The sequence below is a fragment of the Halichoeres trimaculatus genome, unplaced genomic scaffold, assembly GCF_033239565.1.
Source record: "Halichoeres trimaculatus isolate MK-OKI-2021-1 unplaced genomic scaffold, fHalTri1.1 fHalTri1_scaffold_17, whole genome shotgun sequence".
NCBI classification, from domain to species: Eukaryota; Metazoa; Chordata; class Actinopteri; order Labriformes; family Labridae; genus Halichoeres; species Halichoeres trimaculatus.
In genome coordinates this window covers 17,370,527-17,384,335 of record NW_027437195.1, presented here as the reverse complement: position 1 = coordinate 17,384,335, position 13,809 = coordinate 17,370,527, and the positions used below count along the sequence as shown (strand labels likewise).

At 43.3% G+C, this 13,809-nt stretch overlaps 1 protein-coding gene across 8 annotated transcripts in view; it reads left to right on the top strand.

Moving 5' to 3' along the window:
- LOC141806232 (AT-rich interactive domain-containing protein 1B-like) overlaps positions 1–13,809 on the top strand; it is a 276,933-nt gene that overhangs the window by 227,527 nt on the left and 35,597 nt on the right. For 6 of the 8 annotated variants that reach the window (XM_074691607.1, XM_074691606.1, XM_074691600.1 and 3 more), the window contains 2 exons: positions 11,923–12,244; positions 13,244–13,426. In XM_074691607.1, coding sequence (XP_074547708.1) covers positions 11,923–12,244; positions 13,244–13,426 — 505 coding nt within the window. The remainder of the gene's footprint in view (positions 1–11,922; positions 12,245–13,243; positions 13,427–13,809) is intronic. The other 2 variants (XM_074691605.1, XM_074691604.1) reach the window with 1 other exon arrangement.

Here is a 13,809-nt window from a genome sequence, read left to right as displayed (position 1 = left end):
TAACCAAGCAGTTTGGTACAGGTTGGCTCGGTTAAGCCTAATCCTGTTTGCATCTCTACACCCAACCGTGCCCCCTAGTGGTAGAGGGCGTGTAAGCTGGATACCGATAGCTGCAGTAGTTACATAATAGCATGACACTATAGCAGTGCAACACAGTGCTGTGTATCCAACAAGAATAAAAAGAGCGACAATGGAAGACATCCAGCAATACGCCTTTGCTACATGAGGGTCTTCATTACAAAGCGCAATTCAGCTTAGTTTCAGAGAAGGCTGTGTGCCGCCAGGAGCAATACAGTCCCTATCGCACAGTAAGTGATGATTCATTTGACCAATCAACAGACTGCAGTGTTGTAGCTCCACCTTCTGTGACTAGATCCGTTTAGTCTGGCACCCCAACAGAAGGGTCCCAAAAAGTGGGACAGCTCATCTCTGTTATTTGGGGATCTGTCCCAAGATTAATCAGAGGAAACAGCATAAAATGTGTGCCATGCTGAAACAAACTGAACTAAACTGCTTGGGGGAAACGGGCCTTTATCACACAGTCTATGGTCTGTCTCCATTCTTTAGGGTTGGGTCTGTAAGCCTGGTACCTTAACAGAAGGGTGCCAAAAACATAGGTTGGTTCACATTTGTTATTTGTTGTTTTATGGCCTTGACCAAATGTTATCAGTGGACACCTGCACACCAAACCAAACTGCACTGAACCAGACAAATTGGTGGAGATGTTGCTTAGTGTAAAGTCAGGAGTGGTGTTTTATTTTTAAACTGATCATTTCATCATAAACGTGTATGATCGCTCCAGTTCCTGCCCAGGTTGATCAAGATGTGCTATTGAAAAAACAGCATGAACACTCACTATGAAATCAAGGACTAATTTAAGTCCAATCCAACTCATGGGGATGAAGCTATATTCTTTGTTTCAGCTTATATCGTAAACAGCTTTGTTTGAAGAGCCACTCACATCAGCGACATATCCAAGATCCTAAAAAAACACATAAATAAAACAGATATTACAGATTCCAGGAAAAATAAGAACAAGTGGATCGCTTAAGATAATTAAGAATTCTCCACTTACTTGTTTCCTCCAACGTACAACTCCAGGCCATCCAACAAACGCTGACATCTGCTGTTGTACTTTGTTTTCTGCCTTTGGCAAGACACCAGATGAAACATTATGGTATTTTTTTTGGTAAATGTGTGTTTTTAATGTGTCACCTTGATAAATGCGCCCATCCGTGCGTGTGTTTTCCCAAAATTGCGGTCTCTCTCTTGCATTTGTTAATGTTGATTAATAGCCCTAATGCATGTGGTATTTGGTCTCCCTTCTCCACCCACTCCTATCTCTTAATGTGACTTGGGCTTGGCTGACAGCCCAGTAAGCAGACAGAAAAAGAGGAATAAAGTAAGCAGAGAGCGACAGCGAGGCGGACTAGCCTCAGAGAAGCTCTGGAGGCAGATGAGCGTGAAATCTCACATGGGTGACAGGAGAGATGTTCCCATCAGAAACAGAGAGAACAGCTCAGGCCCGCTGTCTGCTCGTCACACATATTCACTATATATTTATGTATACGCTCATTCAAATTTAATACACTTGCAACTGACCTGCATCTGTCCTGCTTCAGCGCTCGAGGATATTTTCAGACAGCAGCGCAGCAAAGCATCTCCAAAGTGGGGCTTCTTGAGCAGCTACATTTGTATCCTCACACAGTACTTTCCAGAACAAAATACACATGAATATGAAAACTCTCTTTTGTGCTCTCTCTTAGAATAGAATAGAATAGAATAGAATAGAATAGAATAGAATAGAATAGAATAGAATAGAATAGAAAATACTTTATTTACCCCTGAAGGGAAATTCAGGAGGAGTCACAGCAGCAATCAGAAAACAAAAGTAGGAAAGTGTATAGAAAGTGCAAAAAGGTCTATCCACAAGGTCCTATACACTTTCTTACTTTTGTTTTCTTGATTGCTGCTGTGACTCCTGAGTTTCCCCTCGTGAATAAATAAAGAATTTTCTATTCTATACTACAACAAGATAGATAATGACAGCATGGCCATCATTCTCTAGTCAGCCAGCCTCCAGCTCCACAGGGTCCAGGACTGAGCTTCTTCAGCAGTCAATCTTATTGGAGATAGATATTACGTTCCCAAAAACGATGGATGGAAGAACAGGTCGGTGTCACTTCTTAGCTCACACCTGAGAACCAGCACGTCGTTTTCTTCACCCTCTCCTTACTTTGTGGGGAAACATCAGGCCTTGCACCAGTTAGCTTTGACATGCTACAAGCTGCTAACAGCTGATTTCACATGTAAACAATGCAGCCATGTTTACATGTAGGATCTCCTGACAAATACAGGAGCAAAAATAGTTAAAATATCACTGAAGACAAAACCAGTTTGGAGTCCATGACCAACAATGAGCCAAACAAAGTAATGATCCACTCCAAATACAAGGTTGAAGAAAAAGAGATGAAAAATGACAAGAAACAGAGAAGGAAGAGAGAGCTGCTGCAACAGGTAGCCACAACAGGTCGGCGCCTAGCAACATTGTGTCATTACTAAACTCTTAATTCTGTTTTTACCGCATTTTCCAGTTTATATGATTTAACTATACGATACATACAAAGTTAAGGTGACAGCTTCCTGCTGAATGCCACAGGTTTAATTCCACAACTTCGCAACAATTTCTCACTTAAGTGAATATCAGTGCTTAATTTTCTTCAAGTAATTTCCACTTTTTTATTATAATCAACCACAGTTTCTACAAGCTTGTAAGCAATAATTCTGAAATACTCAAAATGTGCCTCATTAAAATGCAAAGAATGCTGGTAGGCTGTCCCCACCATAGACTGTATTATACATGGACAATGCCTCAATGGCATTACCCACTGGTGCCTGAAGCACAGTTTTAAGGCATTGGTAGAGGCTGTGGAAGTTGGCTTGGCCTAACCTTTGACTGACCCAATACAGGTACAGGAGTGGAGTTTACTGTCCTTTAGCAACCTCACTGACAGCTCCATAGGGCCTGTCTGTCAGTCAATGTGGTGGTACTTTCAACTCAGCTAAACTGGTGATCTTTATTACTTTTAAAAAATGAATGAAAAAAAGGGCAGTTAGAGAAATGAGAGATTCGGACCAAAATTGTTTTTGTCCCACGCTATTACCCTGTTTCCGCTGCCATATGCCTGTTCCTTTCTGTACACCAGGGGGTCTTTGTTGCTGCTCTCCCTACCTTTGGTATCTTTAATGTCTGCACATGAAGGAGGGAAGGTGTGTTCTCCCTACCTCAGACTTTGTAAGCACGTGGAAGGGCAGAGAGCTCCCAGAACAGAGCCATATCACTTTTTGCATCCAAATCAAACTTTGTAACTGGCCTTTGAAGCAAACTTGGTTTCAGCACAGCCTAATGATTTTGCTCCGGCCCAACAGATTCAAGTGTAATCCAGGCCACACTGGCCCCCTTTAGAGCCACTCCTGCTGCCATGTCAAAATCTAATGCACCTTCCAGAGATTCTCCTGTTTCCCAACAGTAAGGATGGGAACAGAGCCACTCTGACCATCATGTCTGCACTTTACACAGTTTCTGCTGGATGTTGGCACAGATCCTGCCCTGAGTATATAGGGATATTTATATTTGACCATCACTGCCCTGCTATCAATAAATGACTTATGTAGATTAAAAATAGAAGCCTATTTTCCAGGTGGCGTAGATGTACAGGATTTTTACACAGGACAGTTTTGAAGTTAGGTTGCTCCATTATAGAGAAGAAATAATGAAAAAAGGTTCCACAAGCTGTGAATGACAACATCCATAGACGTGACCTGATCGCTTTTAGTACATGGCATGGTAAGGAAACAGATGTTCCACATCAGAGTGAGTTAACGATGTAGATCTTGGATCTTTGAAAGTCTGTAGCGTAGTTTTTATTCTATAATGATAATCCACAGGACTGTAAAAGGAACACTAGGCCCTGTGATCAAACAGAGATTTATTACATGTCATCACAGTGGTCACAGTGATGACTACATTAGCCTGTATTAGATCAACCAATAAAGTGAACGAGGCTTTATGTGGATTTTCACTAAAGCAGGAAAGTCATTCAATAAATATCATTTAGGAAATAGTAATCATTTAAGTCTCTAGATAGCTGCATATGTGAACATGTCAACAGCCATAGTGTTTTATTTCAGCTCGTTAAAAGATATGTTTAACTTTTTATGGAGATTTTTTTTTTAAACACATTCATCATCAAAAAAATATTAAAACCTCATCCCAAACACCTTCAGCACTGGAAACTACTTACGAATGCTCCAGGGCATAGCTTGGGCCTGAACTCTGTGAGGGCCAATCAGGGGTCACTGTATGGTTTGCAGCTTTGGTTCATTGTTCTAAATGACAGCTCCAGCTGCTTCCCATCCTTCTCTCAAGCAGTCTTACAAATTAGCCAGCCATTAGCGAACACAGACACACACTTCCAAGTTTCTGAACTCTGCTCTGCTGTTTTTCTTGGCCTGTCTGCTGGTGAATGGAGAACCAAGCTCTCACTTTGTAAAAATGGCTTTGTGACTGCATGCAGGGTCTCTTATACAAAGTTTCCGGCAATCATGCTCAGCAAAAAAACAACAACTCTTTAAGAGTTTGTAGCTCACCAGAGAAAATAAAACTGTCTGGTGTTGTGTAACTTTAAAGACTGCAGCCCTGCTCTTTCATCATGGGCCAATGACTCTGTGCAGCTTGTGTAATCGACTACATAAGCTCTTTCCAACATACAGTTATGGTGATACATAACTCCAGGAGGATGTGGGCCTTTCACAAACAATACTAAAATATTTAGTGGTCATTTCCAGGGATCTCTGATTAGAAAAGTCTGCCTCCGAGACTGAAGCCAAGGCTTTTCTCCCAGATTGATGTGCAGTGAAAATCCTGCCAAAGCTTTGCCTCCTTTTCTCTCTGTCAAAACGAGAGCTCTTACAGTGAGTGGCCTGCCGAGTATTTCAGAAAAAATATTAAAGCTTCTAAATGTTTATGGTTGTCCTTTGAAAGCCCTCTTCACTTAAGTTAAACTCATCTCAAACTGTGTGTTGATATCGGGCTTCCCAGGACTCAAATGACTCCAGCTGCTGTTGTCTTGACATGCATGTGGATGTGGTACGGAGCCAGCATGTGGAGAACAGAGGACACACAGACAGACGGGGGAGGAGGATATCAGGCCATTACAGGAAAGAGATTTGGAGTCTATCTCAGTTCCACTCTCCCTCCCTCCCTTCACATGGCTTCCTCCTACCCCTCCCACCCCCCTCCAGGGGTTAAGCACTCCACTAGTAATGACCATGCTTCAGACAGCACTTTTAAGCCTTGGTGCCTTGCTGGAGCTTCGATGTAATTCAGCCAAAAAAAGCCAGCGCCCGAGGGAGGGAGTGGACTTTTTGGGAGGAAATTGACAGTGTGTGGAGCTCTGCAGCCCCAAGGCGAACCTCTGCCCTGGCTCAGGCTCCCTGCCGGGGAAGGTGCTGAGGTGGCTGTGAGAGGATGTGGAGGCCTCTGGCAAGAGAAGACGCTGCAAAACAGAATAAGAAACTCCAACCCAGCAAGTCATACGTGTATACCGCAGTGTGGAGCTCAGCCTTGACCGGAGGACAGAAAGGAAAGAAAGAAAAGAAATCTGCCTTTTTGTGTTGACATAACTCACTTAATTTGCCAAATCTCAAGACTTCTGACACTTGAGTTTCATTTTAAAATAAGGCAGTTACTTAATAAACAATTTACTGATAAAGTATTTTTAATTTGCTTTACTAAATGATGAATTAGGAAGTAGAATATGGGAAATTACAGTTGTTAAATAATAACAACCATACTAAATAAAGTGTAAACCCTGAGTAAAACAGAATTAAATAACTTCCATGATGTTCCGCTCATTTCTTTCCTGCTCACTCAACCAGCAGAAACTGCCATCCCTGAACCACTACCTAAGCCACGTAAGAAAGTAAAAAATAGAAAATGCTGTTATTCATTTCTTTTATTTGTGTTCAGCCACATTTGGACATGGACAGCCGGCTCTCCTCCTGTCCTTGGCAGCTCAAGCATGCAGCCATGTAATCTGCGTTCCACTTTTTTTATTGATGGAGTTCACAGATCCCGAGGGCTCGTTGGAGCACCATCATACCAAACTCCACCGTAGCCGGGAGAATGACTGCCTCGGCTGTTAGCATTGGCCGGTCCAGTCTGCTGAGGAAGCAGTAGACGCTAATCTGCTCGGTCACACTCCGGCTCTCCCGCGGGACTGCAGGGATTAAACCGGGCGTAGGATACAGCGTCCGCTGAATGCGTGACTGTGCCGGGAATTTCCATGAAATTGTGAACGAAGCACCATGAGCTCTCCTTCTCCTTCTCCTCCCCTCCATCATGCTATAAATATCACCAAGACTCCCCAAAGGCACCGAGTGCCCGAGAAGCAGGCAGGAAACCAAGACTCAGCCACAAGGACGCGAGAAGGGGCGAATAAGAAATGACATCCTCCTTGTCCTCCTTTCCTCTTGTCTGTCCCTTGATTGCTTTAGATGGCAGTATGAGTAGCATGTAAAACAGGTGAAGGAGATAACACAATGCAAACATATGCATACAACAATCCAACCCTGCAATCCTGGCCCATTTGAACAACAGTAAGTGGAGTTCCTGAGCACTTACACAGCATTATTTAAAGTTAGGGTTCCTCTAAAAGCCAGCAAACGCTCACAACTCACAAAACTTTATGTAGAGCCGTTATTATAGCTGAAAAATGTGCAACTTTTGAAATAAAGATTTTTTTCTCCCTAGACTAGACAAAATTTGAACACAGTTATTTCTGTGAGTCTGTTAAAGGTCCCATATTATTGCATCTGCTCACAATTATACTATATGTTTTTGTTGTATTTTAATCATGGTTTTGAATAAGTATGCTATTTTCTAACCTTGTTATCCATGTTGTGATCTTAGTGGCTTGGGATGCTGTGATAATAAGGCATTGTACTGATTGGCTGCCTGAATGTTGAGAGGGCTGTTCAAAGGCAGTTAATGCAGAGGTAGAAAAACACACACAAAAAAAACAGGCAGGAAATTTGAATTTGCATGTTATCCCTACTTTCTGACATAGATCCTCACATGGACTTTTACTTCCTAAAACTACACTTTGAGGAATGACATTATTGCTGTGGCTCAATGTTTTCTGCATTTTCATCGAGGCCTGTGGAACAAATCAGGCCAGTGAGGCAAAAGTAAAAGAAAATGCACTACACCACTGGACCAGTAGAGGGCAGTAAGACAAAGACGGAGGCTATTCAACAAAGATCGCACCATAGAAGGTGACCAACAGGCTGATATCCTCACATGCAACATTAACGTTAGCTTGCTAACATAGAGATTTAGCTTGAGCGCTTTTTGATTGTACATAATTTAATGCGTTCAAAACAGTCGTTGAAAAGTCATCCAGAAGGAGACGAGCGCTGGTGACGAAGCTAATCCAAAACTCCAAAAACATTAGTCCTGGCCAGGAAAACTGATTTTAAAGCCATGGCAGAGATTGGTCAGTGTCTAGGCTCTAAGACTGACCCTGCTAACTGCACCTTTCAGCAGAATGCACCCCTCTCATATAGCCTCAGATTATTATAACATACATATGTATTAAATGATAATATTCGATGTTTTGACATATGAATCAAAAATAAACTAAGATGCATTCCTGAAGACTTCTTCCAGGCGACATTAGTTCAGCTGGAAGTCACCAATTTACAGGGTCAGTCTTAAAACTATGGCCCCGTTTACATGAGGTCTCATCAAAAAACGCTAAAACACAGAGAAAAATATCTTTGTTTACACTGAAATGCTGAGGGACTGAAAACGCTGTAGTAAGCATTCCAGCCCTGTAGGTGGCGCTATAACTGTCTTATCCAGAAGCCACTTTTGGTAGATTTCCACCGAAGTAGAGTTGAGCTGATCATGAAAGCTGTGTCCCAATTCAGGGGCTGCAGCCTACGGAGGCTGTAGCCTTCGGAGGACCCAGCCTTCGTAGCCTGTGTAGACTGCAAAGGCCGAACTGAATTGAGACGGTCTGGTCTATGAAGCATTTCCTGTTTGTCACCCTCGACGTCACACAGCGCCGCCCTCACCTGTCAGGCTTACATTACCTTTAAACACACGAAAACAAAAACCTCACATTTAAACAGGATGATTTTCACTAACTTTTTATTAATTTGCGTTATTATTATTATTATTATTATTATTATCATTATTATTATTATTATTATTATTATTATTATTATTATTATCCCTATTGATAGAGTATAGAACCACCATTTACATGAGAGTACGGCACTAACGTACACTTTCAACATTTGATCAAGTGCTGGGGGGATGATAAATAAAAAAAGTACAAAATACAAGCTGCTGAAATGATTTAATGTCTTTTTTTAATTCCTTGTAAAAAATAAAAATAAAAAATAAAAAAAAACACCAAGTAAGTTTTTTTTCCCAAAAGAATTTACATTTATGAACATATTTTTATATAGCAATGAGAAGATTTATAAAGAACTGTTTTTCCTTAGTATATTACTTGAAAATTGCCCAAACAAAGCATTTTGTCACAGAAAAACAAAATATTCTTTCACGTTTTTGAAACACAATCACATAGTTGTTGCCAGAAATCTTTCATATCTGAATAAAACAGGACTCCTTTTGGAGTTCGGCTGTGTCCATCATGTTCGGCATTCATGCGCAATGAATCTTGGGATATGTGAGGCTATGAAGGATTCACCGAACCCGTCCTTCGCGGCCCCCGAAACGGAGGACGGATTCGTCGGCCGCATTTGGAGGAGTCTCCGTATTGGGACACCCTCCGACGCACCGCTGTGACGTAATCGGTCTTCAAATCCAGCCTCCGTAGGCTGCAGCCCCTGAATTGGGACACAGCTCTGGTGTACTGGGGAATACTAAGTTCAAGAGTGGAGCAACAGATGCTCATTGTGTTGAAAGATAGTCAGCAGATTCAGCAGGACAAGCACAACACTGTAGTCCAATTTTTAACAGTTAGCGTTTTAGGTCGGCTAAAGTGCCATTTCCGTGTTAACTCGAGGCCAAAGGCAACAATACTTTTGTATTTCATCCTAAAACGGTTGTCGAGTAAACAGCCCCTGTAATAGGAGCTGAAGAGACACATTTGTCTCTGGAAAGACTCAGTTATCAAATCAAGGAAATTGCAGCTGTGTGTAATGTTGGTGTGGATGGCAGTTGATTTAAAAGCAATGCATGTACTGTACCAGTCAAAAATATTCAGCAGTTGAGGCTCTGACCCTAAATTAAGACCTTGGTTCCTGGTCAAAATGCACAGAGTTCCTAAAAAGGGGCCTATATCTGAGAAAGTCCCTGAGGTCAAAAAGCACCTAGTGTTTTTTTTTTGCACTCAGAGACAATGCAGAGTTCTTTCCACCTACTTCTTAGGATGGAGGATGACAAAAGTATATATTTATAGGCAGGAGGAATGCATGTTTTTTATCATGTGGGGCCGTTAAATTTGTTGTCTTTCTAATTTAGTCTTTCATACATTCAATGTTTTATCTTTTGCCCCCATAGTGCTCAGTCTTCCTCATCTAATTTAATCCAAGTGACACTTCCACAACCTGAGAAAGAGTGAATGACTCTTACAAAAACACCTCGAGTTTCTGGGTAGAGCTCTCAGTCATTTTAAAAAGTGGGTTAGTGCGCTATCTGTCCTTGAAGAAGCACTTTGGCGCAGCACCAATCCTTCAGGAGGTGAATCACTCTTGTCAGGACAGAGCAAGCCTCTCATAGGAAAGCTCTGCATTAACCCAGTCCCACAGCTACTCTGTCTTTCCTTTGTCAGCCCAGGCAGACGTAGCCCACAACCAGAACATCGTGAATGGTAGTACATCAACACTGATAAGTTCTCTGAATGTATGATGTCGACTTAATAGCACTTTTTTTTTTTTTACAAGAGGCTCCTCAGTTAGATTTTGCGAAGTGTGTATCCCCTCAAGTGAAGTTGAATGTAGCCTCATTGAAACTTCCAGACACTCACTTCCACTTTTTGGAGCTTTTGGCCGATCCTCCTGCATTGCAAAAATAACGCAGTGTCCAAAAGGGACTGTGTGATATAAACAACTCCCCGGGAGGTGTTTTGGAGCCTCAGTCTGTCACAAGGGCCAAAAACCACAACGTGTCCACCCAGGCTTTAAAGAATGTATGGCAGGCGGCCATGACACAGGGCTCAACAGCTGCTCACAGAGGGCTGAGAGAGGTCGCTGACTGTGGCCTTGTTCGTCTGCAGCAAACTGTCCGCCTGAGCAGAGTGGGAGGAAACTGCAGGGAACTGTTCCCAGGGTTTTTCCACAGCCATGTAGGCACTCGCTTATGAGTGGGAGCTACATGGAAATGTGTCTTTCACTGGTTGCAGGGTCTCTAAAGTATTATTGATGCATTCACACAGAGAAGCAGATGGACACACACATACACACACACACACAGGTAGTGGGCACCATTGGTATCCTCCTGTGTTCGTTAGCAGACATCCTTTCTTCCTGAACGCTTCCCTATTATAGCCCCAAAACCCTTGACAGGTGTCAGGCGTACTCAGCTCACCGGCTCACCAAAGCCTCCCAAGAAATAATCCACTTCTTCTTTTCCCATCTCCCACAGTAGATTTCATCACAATTTCTGGACAAATTCAACCTGAGCTGCTGACTTTTATGGGAAAGACTTCTATTGTGATTCAATATAAATCCTATCTTGGGGGTTGTGGGGCAGGAGTTTTTCTCTGCTACCTTTCTGTCTTCCTCTCAGTCTGCCTCCACCCTCTGCTGCTTACTCCCGCTCTCTGCCTCTGTTGGACTTGCAGGCTCATGTCATGTGGAAAGTGTCTTTACTGAAGCAGCTCGAGGACACTGAGAAGCCATTTCCATTTTCGGAGACGTTTTTTCCCCCCCTGTGTGGAATCTTGTCATTCAAGTTTCCCTCGTTTGAGCGTGCGGAAAAGCCTTCAGGTTTTAGAGGGACTTGATCCCCTTTTCCAGACATATTCTCAGAGGATTAAGCAGTGAGGCCCAACTAAAGCACCCTTAATCAAATCAAAATAAATAGCCCCTTTCACAATAGAGGATGCCACATTTTCCATTTCTATTTTGCAGAAGGATTTGTCCCAGGGAGGGAGTTTCACAGAGGAAAGGGTTGAGTGCCTGCAGAGCGAGCACACTGATGTATGCTCTGTATGTGAGGGAGTGTGCTGCACTGAAGGTGTGTTTTAGTGGAAGTACATGTTGTCTTGGCAGTATGGTGATTGTCTCTCATCTCTTAATGCAGCTGGTGTTGGAGAAGAGCTCAGCTTTTAGAGCCAAAATGGAGGGTTTAAGTTTGCCTGAAGAAAGCTTCTGGCATCGAGGCCATGTGGCACTGCAGGGCAGCAACAAAGCGTTTACTCCAGATCTGAGCTCCTCTCATGTGTTTCATAAAGTCAGCCTTAAGCTCCACAATTGTTCCTTGCGCATCCAAAAACCAGCAGCTGTGAAAAATGTCACCTAAACCCAATAAAGACGCTTCTCTATCCGCTGAGGTGAAGGAATTCTGCACTTTGCATTTCTTCATCTGTTACAGGGTGATTTTCTTGATGGATGACATAGTTGTCTGTGTTGCTGTTGTAAAAACAAAGGTTGATAAAAGCTCAGTTTTTACTCAAATGAAGTGATTCATGGCGTTTATTTGTGACTCCAGTACCTCACAGTGGCCATTGTGTGTCACTTGCAGAAACACTAAATCAGATTCAGATGTCTCGGGGGAAGCTCTAAGAAACGTTCATCTTTCAAATGACATTGCCTGTGTGAGACAAAACATCTTTAGGGGCTGGACTCATTTTTATGTGCTATCTCCTTCCCTCCTTCCAGGTAACTACCCTCGACCCTCCAACTACAGCGGGACTGCCAGCACCAGCTACAGCGGCCCCGGCCCTGGCATGACCAACAGCCTGGGAATGAACGCCAGCAGCCCCATGCACGGCCAAGGACCTGGGCAGCCCATACCTGCAGGACGCAGCCTCAGCTCCAGCAGCCAGAACAGGGTGTACCCCCCTATGGCTCCAAGCTCCCCTGGGATGCCTCAACCAGCTGGGCCTGGGATGGGACCGCCTCTGGGTAGCTCTAACCGCAAGAGCCAGGAAGGAGCTGCTACTGTGTCCATGCCAGGATCTTCAAATTCAACACACAACAGGTAAGAGCACAGGAAACAAGATACTCTTTCTACTTCCTGTTTAAATGAGCGTAACCTGAGTAAGACATCCTGTGTTGTTCTGTTTCTAAAGACGATGGTAACCTGAGAAAGAGGAATTGTTTTGAAGTATCTGATGGTGCCACAGCCAGCAGAAATGGTGCAACTAAAGAATTCTTGAATAAGCCCAGAAATGCTAGTTTCTAAAATTAGGGACCAGAAAGCTTCTCTCCACTTGTGACTCTCTCTCTGCAGGTCGTCTGTGTGTGGGGGGTTACTGAAAAGAACCACAGAGAGTCTCTGTGCCTCTGAGTTTGCTATTTTGCTGGAGTCGTTTTTAGATCTGAAAGCGAGAGTTGGTTCTCAGGGGTTCCACGCCTCTATGAGCCATTTGCCGAACTCTCCCTATTTTCCCACATCTCATAAAGTGCCTGACATTTTGATAGCTGGCACTATACACCAAGTGCCATTTGTTGCAGTAAGAGAGATATTGCCTTGTGAGATGACTGTATGGGCTGTATTCTGTGCTGTCAAACCATAAAAGAAGGAAAAGCAAACCACAGGTTTTAACTGTGAAAACACAGGGGACAGAGGTGACACCGAGCACCTTAACACAAATAGTGAACTCTTTGATGCTATAACGGGATGAGTTAAGGGATATTATTTCTCCATCAGGGTTGGAGCTTTGAATATGTGAGTGTTTGTAGTGCTGGAGACCAGGCCTGTTGCGGGATTGTGTGGGCAGTAAACTTTTGCTGAACCCTGCTGGGGGAGCTTGTGAAAACACGGCCGTCTACTGAGAGGAACTCTGAATTTCTACACGTCATCCAATCGTTGCAGGCTCTCTCCTAACAATGCATCGTGGGAGCAGTCTAGCCAGCATGAAGTGGCAGATTAACATTTGTCAATGTTCATTCCCAGTCCTTCTAATGAATGAGTCAGACTGTAAACTGTGAGCAAGCGATGATTTTTCAGATCCAGTTTCTCTTTCTCCGTCGAGAGTCTGTTGACGCCGACCTGCAGGCCGTCGCCGTATGCGAGATCCCCGGCCCAGACGCAGCCGCTACAACCCACTTCCACTCACTGGCCTGCACCCTACCCTGCCTCTGCTTGTCCAACATCCTCACCTCCACCCAGATCTCACCATTCACCCATCCTGCCACCATCACATCCCCAGCTCCATAGGTGGGTCCCTCCCCCTCAGTGTGTGTGTGTGTGTGTGAGAGAGAGAGCTTTCAAACCTAAAAACCAGGGGTAGACAACCTAGGGCACGGGTGCCAGAGCAGGCAGGTGAGGTTATTTATGTTCGCATGCAGAGAATAATTACAATAAGGCAGAGGACAAAATAAATTAATTAAATAGAAAATAAACTATTGTGTTGCATTCTATTTAACATTTAACAAGAAATTGAGCACATTGAAATGTTCTTGTGTAACAGTTTATCGAATAACTGTAAACAATAAATTTAAATCATAACGCTACAAATGTGTCTTGCAAGTGTGTCAGTCTTCTAGCTCACAATCGCATGTATTTAGCGGTGTTATCATGGCAAACAAACCAAGTTTCAG